Genomic DNA, 20607 nt, shown 5'->3' with positions numbered 1-20607 from the left:
TTGATAAAACAAATATGAATGTTTATTTATTTAACAAAAGTAAACTTATACTGTATAACATACAGTAAACTGCAATTCTGTCTGCCAGTGTGCAGCATTACCAGGCTCAGTTTTGAGTATATCTTGAGGTGCAAAATTAAGCATATATTTCAGTACTGGAATAGATCAAAAAACAAAACATGTACAATAAAAATGATGTGTTATAAATGAGTACATGCATATTTCAGCTCATTTTCCAATCCTGACAACTGGTCTTTCAAATGCTGTCGAGCAAGGCACTTACCCACTAGCTGTGCCAGTGGACCCTCTCAGTAGTGGTCTGGGAAAGACCTAAACCTCTGAAAACCCGTGGACTTAACACAAACCAGGTCTTTGTAGCCCTCTGCCCTCAGCGTAGGGTCTGTCTTAAAACGGCAAGAATTTTCTACAGCTTACATGTTTCACAATTACTTTCCAGGCAAGACTTAACTGCTTGGACTTGCTGTGAGTATGACTTATTTGACTTATTCCTTTGTCCATTGCTTGTTTTATCCGTAGTTTGGCAATTTAGCCGTTGTCATCTTGTTTTTTTTCTAACCGGATGTGACGATTTTTGGGCAAGAGGGTGGAGCTGGGGAGGCTGACGCAGCAAAGCCAGTTTTGTGTATGGTTGTATTATCTTGCATTTCCTGCTGATCTTCGATTCCCTATAATCCCAACACTACAACACACATTTGTCCCTTTATCTCCTTCAAGAATACATTTGCCAATATCAGTCTTAATGACTTGGACTGCATATATTTTTCAAAAATGGCCTAATTGCTGTGCAATGCTACAGCAAAAAGCCTTTGCACTGACCAGCGTCCCTTCAGTCAGTACTGTACGCAGGAGTAGAAATTGCTACATTCAGTGAATGCTATACCTGTTCACAGAGTCATGCATACCTGACGTTTCCCAAACCAGTCTGTGATTCTCATGACAGTTCATGTGTGATCTTGGATTTGACATGTTCCGAGCTTTCTTGATGTGCATTTACCTTTAATGCCTTTTCACCCCCACCTCCCCACCACCACCACAATCACTCCTTGCTCTCATGTTTTGTTGAGTTCTGAGCAACAGTTATGAAATACTTGTGTTTGATTAAATCAATTTCCCCTTTCCCCATCAGTCATTGCCTTCCTCCTCATCTCCTTTGCTGCCTTTGCTGAGGCGCTGGAAGCAATGGACTGTGGAAGCAAGGAAGAAGCTGGCCACGATGGCTGCTACTGAGACGGAGATACCGGAGAAGATGACGATCAGGTAGTCAGTGAGGGTGAGGGTACCACGGCACTTCTGAAAACTGTCTTCAGAGAGTAAACTCAAGGGAACACGACGCCCATCCATAGGCAGAGAGCACTCTATCCCCTCCATACCTGGGAAGAGAGACAACAAGTGAACTAACTGACAGACACAGAGACACTAAACTTTCTTGAAGTCATGCCTGTATCAACAGCCCCATTTACAAGTGTAAGTGGTTGTTCAGACCAAAGAGCAATGGGCAAAAGGGGTGGGGTGCCCCGGTGGCCTTATGGTTAAAGTTGGATTCCCCTTCATTGTGACAATGTTGAGGTAAACAGCAGAACTATGTTGTTCAATAACAAAGTAATTACTAGGAATGTTCAGTTGCACGTTTGATTGAACACAATGATGTGCCAGGTGAGATTGCATTGCTTTGTTACAAAAGTTGAGATAGGTTCAACTTTTTTCCCCATTGCATTTTTCAGATTCAATTATGAGCCGTTATCAAAGATATTTTTATCAATATTAATAAAGTTATCAATATTGATATATTGATAACAAATTGAAAATAATAAATGGGGCACCACCCTGGACTCAGGGGCCAATAACTGAACTGTGAATACAGTCTCAAAAGGTGGTGTTCTCTTAAAATAAAGATACTAATTGAATGAATTAATGAATCTGATATTTATAAAGTGAACAGTGAAGGCGTGAAATCCAAGTACTGACCTGCACAACCAGCTCTTATTACAACATATACACACATAATCATAGAAAACTTCTCTTTAAAGTATAATATAATGTATTTAACTTCAGCAATATTGACCAATAATCAATAATTCTTCAATCAATAAAACATCTATCCTTCTACAACTATAACAAAAGGGCAAAACAAGCAAACATGTGGTAGGTGTGTGTGGGATGTGTGGGATGTGTGTGTGTGTGTGTGTGTGTGTGTGTGTGTGTGTGTGTGTGTGTGTGTGTGTGTGTGTGTGTGTGTGTGTGTGTGTGTGTGTGTGTGAGTGAGTGACTGAGGTAGAGGAAGAAGGAAGAAAGTGAGAGAGAGAGAGAGAGAAGATGACCATGAGACCATGTGGGTAGTTAGGCCACACAAGATCCAAGATGGCGCGAGAGTTGAGGCTCTTAGGAGTTTTAGCACAAAGGCACAAAATTATCTGTTTGTGTGTTATTTTAGTGGTCAAAGAGGGGACAGAAAAGCACATGAGAAGAAGTAAATACAACACTTGAGATCTTGGCTTTCGGCAGGCTACTAACGTATCATTTTGTTTCACTCGGCTACAATGCAACGTTACACTGTAACAAATTGTTGTAGTTTCTACAGTAAAATTTTACAGTTACGTCTTGTTCTGACATTTTACAAAGTTTAGCTGTATATCGCAATGCATTGTGGGTCCACGGCAACATATTGTTAAATTACAGGCAAGTTGCGTTCTGACTGTAAATTATGCATGTACAGTTTAATACTGTTAGTACTGCGTTGCACAAGGTGGTTTCAAAGAGGAGCATCTGACAAGTGAAGAAGAGGAGCAACGGTCTCAGCGCTCTGCATTTCCATAATTGTAATGTATTCTGAATAGTTGTAAATGTATTCATTTTCTATGGCATTTTAAAAATTGAAAGATTTTGCATGAGCTTTATGCTAATTTAGCAGCTAGCTTAGCCTTGCTGCACTCTGTAACTGTAAAATCACATAAATAAAATGTCAACTATCAGACTAAGGTAAGCCTTCATGTTGAGGCACAGCCATACACTATTAATTAAAGCTGCTGGGCTTATTGTTTTTGGTTTGTTGTTGTTGACACATGACCTTAATTAGTTTTTTTCTGTTTTCTGTCATTTTTGAGAGAGCGCATCCTGGTGAAGTATAACACAGAGAAAAGTGTGATCCACGTCCATGTGTGTTCTCCCTGTTTATGGCAGAAAGAAACCTGACTCATTTTGATGCAAGTGTGAAATTATTATGGTTTGAGGCTTCTGAAAATGATATTGTATATGATCTTGTTACCATCAACAATTGAGCTGAGGGCAATGACTAAATCAATATTGAACATATTCTGTTGTAAAGCATTGCAAAGACAGACAAAGACTATGTGAAGGACTACAGTATCAGTATAACATATGGAGATGTTTATGTGGAAGGCACCAGCAAACATTTCCTTAAAAACAGTTTCTTCTTCTTTTCAGTTACTTTTGGGGATTTGGGGATTTCAGATATTTAATTGGGATCATCCACAGCCAGTGGAACCAAGATGGTAAAGCTGGTCATCCAAAGACGTGGGAAGGTGCATGAGAAGAGCTCACATCAATCCTTACGTCTCCTCTCTTCTGGTGATTTTAAAGGACTTTGAATGGCTTTAAGCGTAAGTAATTTGCAAAGATGGGGACTCTTCTCTTTCCCACTATGTGAATGTCTTAATTATCTTAATCTTTTAATTTCCCCCCTTTGCTTATATTTTAAGATTAAGACTGAAAAAGGCAATATTCTATACAGTTTATGCTACAATCTTTGTGTTTTTTGATTTAACTGTCAAAAAATGCTTACATTTCATTTGTAACTCTCCACTGATTTTAATAAAAGTTTTGTTTTGTTGCAGCACTGACTCTGGTTTTAATTAACAGGTGAAGATAATCTAATGCAATGGTGTAGTTTAAAACACTTTATAACATGCATAATTTGCATGGCTGTTAATGTAAAAAATTAACTGTCAAAATGTTCTACAACAACATATTGTATTGTGTAGTATTAACAGCTATGTACTGGCAACTCGTGTTGCCAGGTAATTCCTGTAATATAAATAGATTACAGCTATGTACTGGCAACTCGAGTTGTCAGGTAACTTCTGTAATTTTAATAGAATACAAGATCATGTTGTAAACAAGTACAATTAAAATTAAAAATTAAAATGAGTACAATTAATTGTTTTTCTGTTAACATGTAATTGCTGTAATTTATATACAACAAAAACCTGTAAAAGGTTATAATTATATTATATTGTAATATACTGTAATTTACTACAGTAATACAGTAATTAACAGCACTTTTACAAGACTTTATTGGCAACTTTTTTGCCAGGTATTTACTGTAAAATCTACACTCAAATTAATTACAGTGTATGTTACTTCAGAGTTCTCAAGTTTGAATGACGAAAAGAAAGTTCATTGGTCTTGCCTACGGTGAACTAACATTTATCTTCTGGCTGGCGAAATAACCAATCTTTTGTCTCACTCAGGGCTTCAATGCGACACTCATTACGTTGAAGTTGTGAATTTTGAATGACTAAAAGAAAGTTTATTAGCCTTGCTGACAATGGACTAACATCTCCAAGGTGGAAGATAACACAATTGACCCTTACAGGACTTTCAAGGCAGAGAGTTCACATCCCGGGGAAAAGTGCCTAATCTTAACTTTCGTCGTGGCAAAACACTCAAAAAATTTCAAATTTTAACCGTAATGTCCGCCGAAACAACCGGTGCTTTGTACCTTGCTCAAAGTCACCTATTTTCGGGTAACTGAACCACCAACTACTGCTGATACAACGGAGGTCTGTAGCCGGTGTTACGGAGCTCTGTAGCGGCTTAAACAACCAGCAACTGCCGCTCGGCGTCATGGAGCTCGTAGCGAGCCTGCGTCACGTGACCACCTGGCGGTCTCCTAATTTCGTACGATATCATACGTTTTGGTGTGAATACATTTTCGTACCATATCATACATGAGAATGCGTTGAGACAGAAGAGTGCGGTTTCAAGGTTGTCCTCTTCTGGTGGAGAAACTGTGTTTCTCCTTCTGCAGATTTGTTGAGACACTGGTGGTGCAGTGGCTCGGCAGGATACAAGCGTGTCACGATAGACACAAAACAGTTCCCTTGGCCAGCGAGATATAACTATTTATTGCATTACAAACCTTTGACTGCCGTGTGTCCTTTCAGCAACGAGTTTCATTAGAAAAAGCAATGAGAAATGTCCTGCGTTTGTTTTTATCTCCTTGGTCACATGGTCAGGTACCCCTGTGGTTTCCTTGGGTCCCTGCTAATAAGAAGTCAGTGTTTTGATTCAAGCTAAGAAACTGGCATAGTAGTAGTGTGACTTTCAGGCCTGCATTTTTCCAGGTAGGCCTTGTTTCTTTGCCTGAAAGGAGCCACATGGATTTGGTTGTGTTTTGGTTTGAAAGGGTCACACTGTCAGGTCCCAACAGAGGCATAGGTAGAAACTAAAGGCCTGGTTTTGAGAATAGTTGACTCAAACCCGAAATTCTGTTTTAGTAGGAAGAACAGCAAATGTATCCTTAAAATGATACCCACTGTAATAGTCTGCCTGGCCAGAAAAACTTTGTGTGATAAATCCAACCTGATATTATGATATATCCGGAGTAACTAATGACATCTTTATCACTTGATCCATTGAATAAACAAGCAATAAGTCTTCCGTGGCCTTTTGTTTTTTTTAGATCAGCTTGAACTAAACAGTGACAAAGAAGGGGGAGTTCTCAGGCACATGAGAAACCACTCAGAATGGCTGACGAGGAGGAGGGATGGATCTTGATCTTATGTACCTGATAGTGTCATCAATAAACTTAAATAGGATAAGGTACAGTAACAGTACTTCCTAAGCATGTTTTGCTAGCCTATTCTAGTCTTTTTTTTCAAATGTGTTGACACTTGCCTTCCTGTTTTCAAATCGCTATCAACATCATAAACGTTATGACTGATGAGGAGTTGGGGCAGTATATTGTGAGATATGGGGACTGACTCACATGCAAACAACTATTGACAAATGAAAGACAGAACAGGATTGAAGTCTACTCTTATGTAGTCAGAGACTGACTACGAGAACGGGAACAAGGGAAAACTTCTGCGGAAGATAACACGGTTCCATAGTGGAACCGGTTCCTACGCAACCGGTAGGAATCAGACCGGATTAAAACGCAAATTTCGGTTCCTCATTTCGGTTCCACTTAATGTGTCGACTGAAATATTTTACCTCTGTCGCTCCGAAACGGACGTAAAAATATCACACTTTCTCTGTAGTCTACTGTTAGCTAGCTACTGTAAATGTAGGCTACTTTTAAAATGCCATATTTTCCCTCTGGGCTCACCAAAACGGATGTAAAAACATATTAACCATTCACTGTATGTGATCGCTAGTAAACATATTACATCTTTGATGTAATTTTTCAGTTTTTCAAGAATCGGTTTAGGAATCGGAATCGTTTTAAAAGTACCAGTTTGGCATCAAAATCGTAAAAATCCAAACGATACCCAACCCTAGTCACATGACGTAATGCCAGAGTAAGCTGCTGAAAAGGAAGCTCTGCATTGTACTGCTGTATTTATCCTTTTAAAAATACGTGACCAATGACATTTGTGCTCAGCTTAATCACCAGAATAGATGAGGTCGAGAACCTTGTGGAAAACCTCAAAGCAGCTGAGAAAGAAGGACAAGCCAATCCACCAGCTAGCAAGAAAGAGGTAGATCTGTCCTTGGAGAAAATTGAAGAAATGGAAAATCGATCCTGACGCTATAATGTGTGGGGATTCCCAAAGGCAAACATGGGGGAGATGCAGTAATGTTTTTATTTTTTTTCAATACTGCAATGTTCTTTCACCCCCTTCCAGACAATCATTAAAGTGCTCATATTATGCTTATATATCTTTTTTTGTGCATGTTATAGGCTTAGAAAGTAAAAAAAAGTCCAAAGACCACCCCAAAGGGACTTACCATCTCCAACAGAAAACACTGTTCGAAAACTGCTCCAAACAGCTCTATTGTAGTCCAGCCTTTACTTCCGTGATGACCGTGCGTCACTTTGTAACACACGTTATAATGCTCGCCTAGCTGCTAGCGTGGCGCGCCCTCATACTCTGCTTCTGACTGGCTAGTAGTCCTTACCTAGTTACTGCGCATGTGCGACTCTCAACAAAGACGGAACAGAAGTGTGATGTCTCACTCTGTAGCTAAAACAGAGAGCTCAACACAGGGTGAAAAGAGGAGCTGCAGCAATGTGTAGTACAACAAAAATATGGTGTTTTTTTTAAATGAAACTATGTAAACCTATTCTGATATAACCTCTAAATACAATTATGAACCTGAAAATGAGCATATGAACACTTTAACACTTCTGAGTCCATGGCACATTTCCTTTTTATACATTTATAAAGAAATATATACATCTGATAAATAACTGCAAAACGCTAAATCAAAACCAGAATAAAAAAATCGATACAAATAAAGAAAGAAAAAGGGGGGGGGGGGGGGGAGGATAGGGTTGTGTAGGAGAGTGGGCATTGGGGAGTACCTTATAACAAGTCTTGCGCTAGATTGAGATATTTTATTTTACAGATTTTTTTTCTTATTCCATTTGTATGTGTGATCTCTGATTGTAAAGGTTAATTTTTCCATGTCTACAGTTTCCTCCATTGTTGACAGCCATGAATTTAATTTTGATGGATTTGACTGTTTCCATGTCCTTGTCACCTGCATCATGGCAGTCACACGTAGTATGTTAAAAAGATGCATGTCTTCAGAAAGTATCCTTTCTTGTAGGTTAATACCCAAATTATTTTAAATTTTCAGAGGTCCTTTTAAATCAAAAATATACTTTAGGGTTTTCTCTACCTCTTCCCAAAAGGGTATTAATATTGGACATGTGAAGAATGTGTGTGTGTATAGTAGAGTTGAGCCGGATACTCGGCTGAAACGAGTATCCGGTACGGATAAAGCACTTTTGCCGAGTACGAGTATTATACGAGTAATACGAGTCAATATCTGTGCTCAGATTGAATAAAAATCCTCATTGGGTAGTTGACTGTGTCTGCGTTCTGTGATAGGCTAGTCGTCACAGCGCCCCTCCCCTACACACATACAGATGTATTGTGTTGCTGTGTCCTGCTCTGCTCACTCACACAGAACAACTCTCTCTGTCTCTGTCTCTCCCTCAGTCACTCAGGTTCGCGGGTCTTTTCCGTTAACGTTGAGGGTTTCTTCAGCTTCAAGTTTGTTTTTTACTTCGGTTTGTAGTACTTACTTATTAACCAGTAGAGTTCTGGTAAACGTGGGGTTTGTTCAGACGTGGTGCTTGGTAGAATGCGACTCGCGTTGCGTGTCAGATTATATGCCTGTCGGAGATTTTTTTTCTTTTTTAAACCGTCAGCTGGCTCTAAACAGATCTGAAAAACAGCGTCAGACTATTTGATCCATAGAACACAGTCCCCCCCGCCCCCTCTCTCTCTTTCTCTCTCTCTCTCTCTGTCTGTCTCTCTCTTACTCACTCACACACACTCACACACACACACACACACACACACACACACACACACACATACCTGGTGTGGAAATAAAAAAAATAAAAAAAGAACAAAAAATAAATAAATAAATAAATCACACTGATCATAAAAAAATTAAAAGTTAAAAAAAGAAAGTTATGTTGAGTATGAAAACTCTTGTTCATTACATTTTACTTCATAATTGCAACTGCATGTGTTGTAATCATTGTTGCAAAACTTGTTCTGTATATAGTTTGTTTGTTATTGTGATCAAAACCATTGATTTGAAGCTCAATGCTGATGCTGTCATGTAAATAGTTTTCTAATCAGCAATAAATATAACAATTTCTGATCAACCCATATCAATTGCATGCTTAAAATAATATACCGGTTAAAGCCCCACCCATTTCAAGACAACCCGACCCACTTCCGGGTTAAATCCCGCCTATTTCTGGGTTAGGCCCCGCCCAGTCCGAGTACAGATACAGATACAGATAATTCATATGGTTAACAGATACAGATACAGATACAGATAATGCTGTACTCGCTCATCCCTAGTGTATAGTTTGCTACTTGTTCCCCACATCCTCTCCAGCAACTAGTCCCATCTAAGGGGTAACATTTCCCATACTTATGTGGCGTAATGAAGTATCTCATGCTCACTTTCCAGGCAAACACCCTCCAGTATTTTGATTGTGATGTCTGAAAGTTTCGTTAGCGACTCTTTCCATTCTTCTGCTGATGTGATAATTTCCAATTCTTTTTCCCATTTTTCTTTTACATTATTTTCTACAATAGTGAGTTTTTGTAATATTTTGTAGATATTTGAAAACTTTTCTTTCACTTTTCAATCAAGTATTGTATTAAGTCATTTTTTGATTTATACTCTTCTAGATATCTCATAAGGTAACTTCTTACCTGTAAATACTTAAAAAATGTGTTTGTTCTAGATCATATTTGGAGGCTACCATTTCATATGAATTTATTAAGTATTTTGTGAGTAGTTGAGAGTATGTCACTAGCCCTTTACTAGCACAGGAATCTAAGATTTTATCAGTTCTGTTTGAAATAAAATCTGGGTCATGCACCATTTCCCTGAGGAGTAAACATTCACTATTCATTTTTAGGCTTTTGCATATACGTTTCCAGTATGTCACAGTATTTAAGCTACATTGGCTCTGTCCTGTATCTTTTTTCCATGCTGCTTTTCCTATAAATGGTAATGTCCCAATTGATATCATAGCCATTTCTGTTTCTATATTGAGCCATTTAGCTTCTGTATTCCCTTTCATCCACTTCATTATTGTGTGAATTTGTGTTGGGGGCGTGATCACGGAAGGCTTGTATCATGTGGACGCGCCGACAGTTTTGTTGTCATTACTTAGAATTCCTCATGGGGGTGACAGAAACTACGCACTATAGCTTTAAATTCAGTGTTGGCCAAATATTATCTGCCAGAAGTCTTCCTGGAATAAAGCCACACTGATCTGTATCAATTATATCTGTAATTATGACTTTTAATCTATTGGCTAGTATCGCTGATATTATTTTATAGTCTGTGTTAAGCAGTGATATGGGCCTGTATGAGGAACACTTTGTAGCATCCTTCTCTTCTTTATAAATGACTGTTATAATAGAAGATTGTCATGTCTGTGCCTATATTCCTGTAGCTAATGCATACGTGTCTGCTTTTAATAGTATAGGAGTTATTTGCCTGCTACATGTTTTATAAAATTCATTTGACCATCCATCATCTCCTGCAGATTTTCCTGCTTTCAATCCCTGTATTTGTTGTTTGATTTCCTCTGCAGTAATTGATTTAGTCAATTTAATGTTCTTTTCCTGTATTACTGTTGGTAATTCAAGGTTGCTCAAAAATGTTTTAATTTGATTTCTATCCACGTCTACTTCACTTCTGTATGTTTGCGCTCCTCATGTGAAGGACAACGCTCCGCGATTAAACGCCACACGATCATGTAGATTCTGTGCACTACTGTATCCAGCCCTACAACTGAATGAGATTAACTGACTGTGGTATCATATATCCCTAATCACAGGTCCATTTATTAGAAATAGTGACAATCCTAGTCTTTCTTAACCACGGACTGTTATTGTTGATAGCTAAAGTTAGCTAAATTAGAATAGTCATAATTACAGTTTCATATAGTAGTGAGCTCACAAACAGAAGAATCAGTCTCTTGTTCATTGATTTGCGCGTAGAGAAAAGTTCAACACAGTTCATCTCTTGCAACGGGCGTGTGCATGTGACGAGCACAAACGCCTGCTTGTCGTGTCGCCTGTCAAACTGCCCGCATGTTCTATTACAGCAAGTTCCGATTTTTTTTTTTTTTTAAATAGTCATACAAGGTAACATAGCTGTGGGAGTCTATAATCTGCTCATTTCTTTGTAGACCAGGAGAGTGCAGAGATGATCTTTATGGAACAAAACCAGGAAATATCATTCCCAGAAGACAAGAAATGATCAAGTGCACCATCTAAAGAGATCTTCAGATCCAGCACCCAGTGATTCAACACAGGACAAAGATGAAAGTAAATCACATGGTCTCTTAACCACCATTCCTGTGTCCTGTAGACATAGTCTATATCCTTGACGTTCCACTTCCGGGATTGCGCCGATGCCGCAGGAAATTCCACGGGATGCATGTATTTTCCGTTTCCTTACGCTTTCTATGAGGACTACGGTTAACTGCTCCTCAGATCTCTGCAGGGTAAATTCAGACAGCTAGCTAGACTACCTGTCCAATCTGAGTTTTCTCTCGCATGACTATTTTGCAGCGGCTCTGTGCAAAGTTTAGCACCGCCCATGACGATTCTGATTGATGTAAAGGAATGCCAATGATCCAGACCACGTTTCCCCCCCAATGCCCGAATGCTAGGTGGAGTAGCCAGACCCTCCTTCAGCGCGCTTTGGAGGAGGGTCTAGCAAAGATTGAGCATGTTGAGAATGTAGCTAGAGCTGCACGGAGCTGTGGTGCCGCTGGAAAATCGCCTCGGGAAGGAACTTGTTTTGGTGGAACATGTGTACGTTCAAAGTAGTTTTAGTTGTGCAACAGAAAAGTCAGATTGGACAGATAGTCTAGCTAGCAGTCTGGATTTACCCTGCAGAGATCTGAGGAGCAGTTAACCATAGTCCTCATAAATCCACTGGAGTTTAGAACACCAACACAAAGAAAGAGTGGAAGGTTGAGGATATAGACTAATTAGAAAGTACGAGAACAACTTAATATCACTAACAAAATGTGGGCCTTTGGTAAGTTATAAGAGGGGTTGAAATGAAACATATTCCTATATGACCTATATTCATATTCAAAATTGAGGACTTTGAGCGATAGATGGGCTCTCTACTCTCTACTGACCACAATCAGTTTGACAAACACTGTATGTGCTGTGATGGCCCATAAGTCCTTTCCAAATCAGCTTTAGACTACCAAACATCTGTCAAATAGCCAAGCAGTAATCTGTGGCCCAGTAATTATTTAGCCATGTTCAAGTCAGAGTTAATATTGACAAGTAGTGGTTAATTCATATTGATACGTAGTTAATATTTTTGGAATTTATTACCATAATTACTACTACCACTATTTACTATGTAAATGCTGGCTGGTTCATGTGATGTCCAACACTTGTGTTGCTGTGTGTATTGTAGTATGTGGTTTTTGGTGGAACAGTTCAGAGTGACGGACCGAACTGTTCCACCTGTGGTGGATAAACCCAGACCCTTTCTCTTTTTCTTCTCAGTAACAAAAACAGCTACCACTGATAATGTATCACTAAACATATAATATAATACACACAGCAACATAAGTGTTGGACATAAAATTTTTGTGACCAAAGTTTTTCTCAGACTTTTGTGATCTCTGCGTTGTGTTCTGATGAGGCAGGAGATTGGCAGGATTTTCGATGCTTTACTCTGTGTATTCTGTAGTTTTAACAAAAAGGACAGGACATAACTTGTGTGGTCGCCACTGTACATCTGTTTAGATCCTCTGACAAAAGAGCAGAATGAATGCGGTTAACAAGGTACGACAGAGTTTTCTTTTACCGTTACTCTATTCTACTGCCAGGCTTGCTTAGCAACGGACTTAGCAGCAGCCTTAGCAACGGTCTTAGCTTGCTAGCGTCAGCCGTCTATCTAATTACAGAACTAATTGAAAAACTTTAGATGACGCATTCAAACCACTGTATCAATCACATTGATACAGTGTTAATAGTTTGGTCACGTTCAAAGTACAATTAATATCTTATAAACTTTTATTAACGGAGCTTGACGAATCAATAACCTACCTCCGGTCATATCAGTAACGGCTCTGACCGGAGTGCGCACGTACCTTCGTCATCAAGCTGACCACGTCCACACACACAGTCGGTCTCGAAAAACACACAGGTAGGAGGTAAAATCCCCAAATTAAAAGATTTAATGGAAATGAGAGGATATTTTGGTGAAATATATAGGACTGTCTACATCACCTTAGTTACACTTGCATGTCCAGCTCTATCTCCACAGCGCTGTGGAGTCAGGTCTGACTACACCACAGATGCATTCTGGGATAGGAGAAAAAAAACGCTAAACCAATCACAATCATCTTGGGCGGCGCCAAGCTCCGCATGCGGCGACGGTGGCTCTGCTAAATAGTCTCAGGAAGGAACTTGTTTTGGTGGAACATTTGCACCCCGCAAAAGAAAACGCCAAGTACAATATTAAATGAAGTTAACACTCAATACAGTAACGTGAGCTATTTAAACTAGCTGGATACATGGCTAAACCTCATTGGCTCTTACCTAATCATGGTAATAAATTCTTAAAATATTAACTACCGTATCAATATCAATATCAATTATTATCATAGTCATATTTCTTTATCTCTCTCTCTCTCTCTCTCTCTCTCTCTCTCTCAACTGGTCGCATCACCCACCAAGAGTCAGGTTTCTGTCTGTTTAAAGGAAGTTTTTCTTCACCATTATCACTCCAAATCCTTGCTCTTGGGAGGAATTGTTGTGTCTCTGTAAATGATGAGAGTAGGTCTAGATCAGACTCTATCTGTAAAGTGTCCTGAAATAACTCCTGTTATCATTTGACACTACATATATAAAGTTGAATTGAATTGAACTGAATTTAACGAACCCCCTTAATGCACCTATAGAAATCCAGCTCCACACATGCCAGAATTAATCCACAAATTTGAAACTGCAGGAGGTATTATTGTTATATTCTATTTTAACCAAAAGGCTAAACATCAAATTTAGTAAGTATTTTAGATGTGTATTCGTTATAGTCTCTGCACGCTATGGTGAATCAACATTCCTTTTCTAAATCAGGAAATAGAAACCAAGTAGTGTTTTTTGGTACCAATGCATTGTAACACCTGGAAAACATGTTGTCCACTGTGTAGAGAGAAGCTCTTCCATTTTATTCTGATTCCTCTGTAGCACTGCTGTACCCAAGAGTCACTGGACATTATTGTCAAGTGTGTATATGTGTGTGTTTGTGTATGTGTGAGTCACTGTAAGACCAGAAGGGGTTTTCCGCATAAAAAGGGACTCAGTGACCTCATGGTGATATTGTAGTCACGTGGCGCTACAACAGGCAGCCAGACTCATGCTCACACAGACAGACAGACAGACAGACAGACAGACACACACACATACACGCATGCACGCACGCACGCACACACACACACACACACACACACACACATGTGCCTAAACAGAGAGGGACACATATAGGACATTATGAAAACAAAATAGGGTTAGGGTTAAAAAATACAAACATGTAGACATTAGTACATGAGCCACTGAACACAACCACTGATATTTATAATGGTATTTGAACAAAGGACACACAGGCATAAGAACACGTTTATTCATTGAAATGGGCACCATGTGCACATAGACAAAAGACAAACACAGACATAGAGGCACAAAAGTGTGCATCCACAAACACATGTACATGTGTACACATGCAGAATTACTTGTTTAATGGAATGTTAAAATGTGTGAATTCAAGTGCACAAATGCATACAGTATATGGCAGACACGGACACAGAGAGGATTATACGAACAGAGATAGGTGGGCACATACACATGTTGACAGGGACACAACACTACAATACAGAGACAGGCACATATAGCTAGACACATAACTATACGCACACACAGGTGCATATACACAAACATACACCATTCTGAATGTAGCGAGGACCACAGATGCAAAATGACTGCAAGACAATGTCCTCTGACAGTGGCTCTGCACACAATCCAAGAAACGTCATGTTCATTTGCTCAATTTCTAAAGCCAGTTAATTTACATGAATGTGTGTGTGTCCCTGTCTGTATATGCACAGTGTGTGTGTGTGTGTGTGTGTGTGTGTGTGTGTGTGTGTGTGTGTGTGTGTGTGTGTGTGTGTGTGTAATGTCCTATTGTTGTGAGTAAGGAGTCTAGACAAGGGTACCTAGTGTCAGTGTGGTGTCACGGCATCAGATGTGCTGTAGTGCTGAATAAATTCCTGCTGCACCGTTGGCCGACTGCAAATGCAGTATGTATATTAAAGTGCTATCAGTCGTTCTTCAACATTTACTGAACTATTGTACTTTAGTGTACATTTAAGGTACTTTGCTTGTGTATGTGAATGTTATGCTACTTTATACACATACACTTTTTATTCCAATACACTTATTTGGCAGCTACAGCTACTAGTTACTTTGCAGATTCAGATTTTGCAGAACAAATATTAGCATGTCAAATATGACATATTGTTATACAAAAAAATGACCCTTCAGCATGTAAAATATTTAACGGTCTGTACACAAAATCTGGCTCAGTTGTGCAGCTGAGCTGATTTTGGTCTGGCAAAAGGTTGTTAACGTTATCATCCAGGAGATCAAGGAGGACACCAGAGACCGTGACAGAGACAGGAGTTATCATCTCAACCATATGTGGCCACCTTTTATCATATTAAAGGTGCAATATGTAAGATATTTACTGTATTAAATCCAAAAATGACCCTGATGTCATCAGATATTAAGGAAACATGCTAAGCTGAAATACTATTTTTTTCTGACAACAATGCTAAAGCCAGTATTTTCTCCAATTTTCATTGACCCAGTTTGTGTTTTGGCCTGTGTTGGTATCAACTGCCCTGTTTGACAACCAGGACGGATTGCCAGATATACCTGTTAAAACGTAAACCCAGCACGCTACAGCTGTAGTACAGCCATGGAAGCTGCAAACAAACAACAGGATCAACGGAAATAGATTCATTCTACCCGCCCTAAAAAACCTCAGTGTTTCTAAACAGTTGCGTGACCAGAGACGTAAAAAAACCCGGGTAAATTTTGGAGATGTATTTGAAAGATGGAGACAGCTTAGAGCCCAAAAGGACTCTGAGTTGGCTAATTTCCTCCTGAACAGGTAAGCATTAGCTTCAGGCTAATTCATCACGGCAACAAGGGACGGGCATTTTATGTCATTTCAACATTTGTGTACTCACATTGAATTATATAGAGTACTCAAGTTAATAACTCGCGAAGACAATTGAGACACAGCCAGTAAAGTGATCCCGACTGGTCCTGGCTAACGCTGCCATGCTAACATGCCATAACTGCTAACGTTACCTGAGGACTAGGCATGCGGGCCACGGCTGTTTACAACCAGCGTGATAGACCTATGACAACAACTGCAAGTTTGACTTCCTCATAATGGAAACATGCAATTTAACTCTGGCAAAACAACCGTGTGTAATGTTAAGCCAAGAAAGTGTGTCTGTCAGTCGGGTAGAGAGGATGGCGAGGTCATGATGTTTTAGCGGTTGTTGCCGTAATTTTAAGCCTAGATAGGGTGGTTGTCAGTCGGGTACAGAGCTCCGCATGAGCACAGTCTTTTATATATATAGCAAGCATCTAACGTTAGCTACTCTGCTGTGCTGTGGAGTAATGTATGGCAATGAGATATGAGACAAGCGTCTGGCAACATTGTTGCTGTGTTCTCAACCTGGCAACCTCCTTCAACTTTGAATCTGGGGAGGAGGGAGCGGGGAGATGACTCTCTCCAGTATTTTGAATTTGGACTGCACTAACTATTTTAAACGCTAGCTGTCAGTATTACATGTTGCACCTTTAATGTTCATACTTAGGTTATGTCATTATAACTGAGCAAAGTCCAACTGCTGATGAAGGCTGTGATTTGAAAGTTCCAATAAAAGCTAGGACGTCTAAGTAATGTCATTGTTTTTAAACTAGTTGCTTTATCATATGCTTCATTGTTTGTAAATGGGAAAAGCCATCCATTGAGTAGGCCAGTCCGTAGGGACTTGGGAACTGGAGGGTGGCCGGTTCAAGTCCAGCACAGAGCAGCTGGTACAGAGGGTTGACCGATAGCTGGGGCACACAGCAATCAAGGTGCCCTTGAGCAAGGCACCGGACCCCAGACTGCTCAAGGTATGTGTATTTTAGCCTATGTGTGTGTATCCCAACTGATTAACCATAAAAAAAAGTTTGTACCCTCAGTAGAGTGTCTGCCAGGTGTCCTAGTCTCCCCTCCCAAGAAGAGTTGAATCTCAGTAAATTGTCTCTCCCAGCTCCTCTACAGTGAAGATGGCAGGTGAGGTAACAAAAAACAGGGATTTATTTTTCTCGTATTGTGCCTAACTTTAGTGGATCATAACATATGGGAATTATTCTGCAGATGCTCCAGTTTAAAATGAGACAGAGATGGATGTCAGGTTTTGAGCCATGACACAGGCCAAAATGCAGCCTGCAACACGTTGGGTAGGTTTTTAGCCTAGCCAATTGCTCAAAATACTTTTTGCTGAGTGATTTTCTGCAAAATTCCTCAACCGGCTTTATGTCACTGCAGTGTGGGTCGTACACACAGACAAACAGTGTTTGACTTACCTCCATGTTGCTAGGGCCCAGAGCTCCCCTCCACCAACAAAATCCACCCGGCGGATGGAGGGCAAATAAGAGGGGAGCTCTGGGCGCTGGCGTGACAGCGGGAGGCCGGGCGCCATTTGCCTGCATCTGCTAATTTTCACTTTAAGAGGAGTGAGGAGTCAGTAGTCAATGCCGGTATAAAACATAGGTTTAAAAATTGTGTATCACTGCAACCAGAGAGGTCCTTAAAGCACACTGGAGACACACAAATGATTAGGTTGGGTCCAGTAGTATGCAAGATTAGCTGCAGACAAACAGACAGACAGACAGACAGACAGACAGACACACACACACACACACACACACACACACACACACACACACACACACACACACACACACACACACACACTGTGCATATACAGACAGGGACACATATAGGACAATATGAAGAAAAATAGCATATACAGTATGTGTGAGTATTAGTGTTTCTGCACAGTTTTGTTTTGTTTTGATAATACAACTTGAGTTAACTGTGGTGTACAACTTACAAAGACTGTGAGCAATATTCTTCTAAAAAAAAGAGAGAAACCAGTGCCCGAAATGACCTGTGGTGAACATGATAATCATGGTGATACAGTCATTGAGTTAACTAGTGCAGACCTAGACTCATGTCTGCAACATGGCATAATTTCTCCATCCAGAGAAAGTAAGAGCTTTGACTCTTTTTGTTTTCAGTCTATTGAATGAATTACTTTTCAAAATATTTTAATTATCAATATATTTCATTTGTATGTAATACATGTATTTTAGTCATCTACTATGTCTGGCATTGAAACTGATCAATCAAATGTTATGACTAAATATATCCTAGGGAAAGGATTGGATTTCCTCTGCTCCATGGGTCAAAGACTGCAAGTCTGTACTTTAAGCAGCTTATGTCTTACCCTTTGGGAGCTTGTGGTGGTTCTCTGTCAGCCATACAAACAGTTTGGCAAAGTGGCAGTTGCAAAGCCAGGGGTTGCCATCCAGACGCAGCATCCGGAGGGAGGGCAGAGATTCCAGGACCATGACGTCCAGCGCTGTGAGACCATTCTTCTCCAGCTCCAGCTCCCTCAAAGAAGTCAGCCCTGTGAAAGCATCCCTGCCTACCATGTTTAGGTAGGGGTTGTTCCCCAGTCGTAGTTTGATCAGACTCTTGGACTCCCCAAATGTTCCAGAGGAGATTTCCGTCAGGTTGTTGCTCCCCAGGTCCAAGAAGACTAATCTAGAGGAGGTGCTCAGGGTACCTGGCTCCAGCTGGGAGAGGGAGTTATTCCTCAGGTCCAGGTAGACCAGATCGCTATAGAGGACCAAGAAGTCGGAAGGGATCCAGGGAATCCAGTTGTTGGAGAGCAGGAGACGGCGAACACCCAGAGGGATGGGGTCTGGGACTCTGGTTAGACCTTGGTTGGTGCAGTTCACAGTGTGGTGGTCTGGACACAAACAGCTGGATGGACAGATGTGGCCTCGCGTAAGCAAGGTGGAGGAGATCAAGGCAAGGAAAGGCTGCAGCCAGTTAATGCATGGTATCATTGTCGAGGGGGCGGCTACAATAACTAGGAGATTGGGGGGGGGTCTCAGCATGGGGTGAGAAGGGAGGTCAGGGAGACGGACAGATAGAAAGGTGAAGCTCACAGGAGGGGAAGGGGAAGGAAAGGCCAGCCGATGTAGGTTCAGCGTGGCGCTGGCATCCTGTCGTGCTCTCTGCACCGCAACGCGCAAACAACCCGAAAAGCCATGGAGTAGCCAGGGAGCTTTGTATTCCAGGAGATCATGTAACAAGCAGTCTGGATCAAATAGCAGCCTGCTGGCTTTGAGGTAAGAGAGGGGAGGAGCAAAAGAGAGAGTGTGCAAGAGAGCGGGAGGGGGGGATGTGAAAGGGGAGAGGATTAACACTGATGTAAATAGAGGCGAGGGGGGCGGGGCGTGTGTGTGTGTGTGTGTGTGTGTGTGTGTGTGTAGACTAGCAGGGACAGCCCTCCCTGCTTCATTAGTCAGCTCCTGAGGTAAAGCCCTGTCATCGGTTGGATCAGTGGAGCAGAACCACAGGCAGAGTCCTCACTGACTGAAATCCTGTCAGTTCTACAGAGTGGTGTAAGTGCTCCTTCTTTACACAGGCAGCCCGGAAGTGAAGATGAGGATGCCATCACCATTTGTGACTCACGGAGTCTGTGACGCAGTCTTCTGGAATCACTGCCGTTTCCGCCCTGCCTCCTCCTTCAGTCCCCTTTTGCTTTTTCCTCACCTTTACTATAATTGCTGAACGGGGATAGAAAAGAGCTAGTTTCTCATCCTATTCCCATGACAATGGTAGACATGATGTGCAGAAGCCTTCACTCAGCAGCTTTTTGCAGGCTGATTTACAAGTATCATTCCTACGCAAAACATGAGGGGCTAATCATGAACAACTGTAATAAAAGAGACAACAAATGAGTTTATGAATATCAATCTTAGTTTGATGCCCTCAATACAGATAGTATGGGAAACATTTAAGGTAACCTGTAGAGGTTGGATTATTACCTACCAAAATGCAATGATGATCTGTAAGGCAGAATTACAATCAATTATACATGGCAGCATTTGCACTGTTCAGACTCCACTGTTAAGTATACAATTACAAATGAATAAAGCTTTCAGAGACTTTTATTCTAAACTTTATCAGAAAGAAAGTGCCATAAACGAGAAGGATATGGAATCTTTCTTTCCAACGTTAAAAGAAGAGGAGAGAGAAAGTATAGAGGTACCTGTTACAGAACCAGAAATATTTTCTGCTTTGAAATCCTTTCCAACAGGGAAAGCACCGCGTAATAATGGCTTCACCATAGACATTTTTAAATGCTTCCAAAACAATATATCTCCACTGCTTACTCTGTTATTCAATGATATATTAACTAAGCATTCTATGCCACTGACTATGCGCCAAGCCACTATTTCTCTGCTGCCTAAGCCTGGTAAGGATCATTCTCAAATGACTAATGTATGCCCTATTAGTATGTTAAACAATGACTATAACCTATTTGCCAAAATCTGTACTATGTGCATGGAGACCGCCATTTCTACATCAATACACATTGATCAAGTAGGGTTTATTAAACTTCGACTTGCCTCTAACAATATGAGAAGACTCCTCCAGGTAATG

At 40.5% G+C, this 20607-nt stretch overlaps 2 protein-coding genes across 2 annotated transcripts in view; both read right to left on the bottom strand.

The window, feature by feature from the left end:
- Positions 1–537: 537 nt before the first annotated feature.
- Positions 538–19534, bottom strand: LOC116050890 (leucine-rich repeat-containing protein 38-like). Its single transcript, XM_036008123.1, has 2 exons — positions 18374–19534; positions 538–1391 (listed from the first exon to the last, which is right to left on the bottom strand). Exons 1-2 carry the CDS (start codon positions 19050–19052, stop codon positions 1144–1146), a joined length of 927 nt encoding a protein of 308 aa, XP_035864016.1. The 5' UTR covers positions 19053–19534; the 3' UTR covers positions 538–1143.
- The window catches only part of LOC116050878 (ephrin type-B receptor 2-like), a 71709-nt gene continuing 68899 nt past the window's right edge, over positions 17798–20607 (bottom strand). The window contains exon 17 of the transcript XR_004899002.1: positions 17798–17837. The gene's annotated coding sequence lies outside the window, so the exon portion shown is untranslated. The remainder of the gene's footprint in view (positions 17838–20607) is intronic.

Source organism: Sander lucioperca, chromosome 12 (assembly GCF_008315115.2).
Source record: "Sander lucioperca isolate FBNREF2018 chromosome 12, SLUC_FBN_1.2, whole genome shotgun sequence".
Classification (NCBI taxonomy): domain Eukaryota; kingdom Metazoa; phylum Chordata; class Actinopteri; order Perciformes; family Percidae; genus Sander; species Sander lucioperca.
This window is presented reverse-complemented; position numbering and strand designations above follow the sequence as displayed.

Bases quoted from the DNA above. Each gene is read 5' to 3' on its own strand.
- LOC116050890 (XM_036008123.1), bottom strand. From the start codon at position 19,052: ATGCTGAGACCCCCCCCCAATCTCCTAGTTATTGTAGCCGCCCCCTCG. The intron at 1,392-18,373 runs GTAAGACATAAG...CTCTCTTCCCAG, and splicing joins CCACCACAAGCTCCCAAAGG to GTATGGAGGGGATAGAGTGC.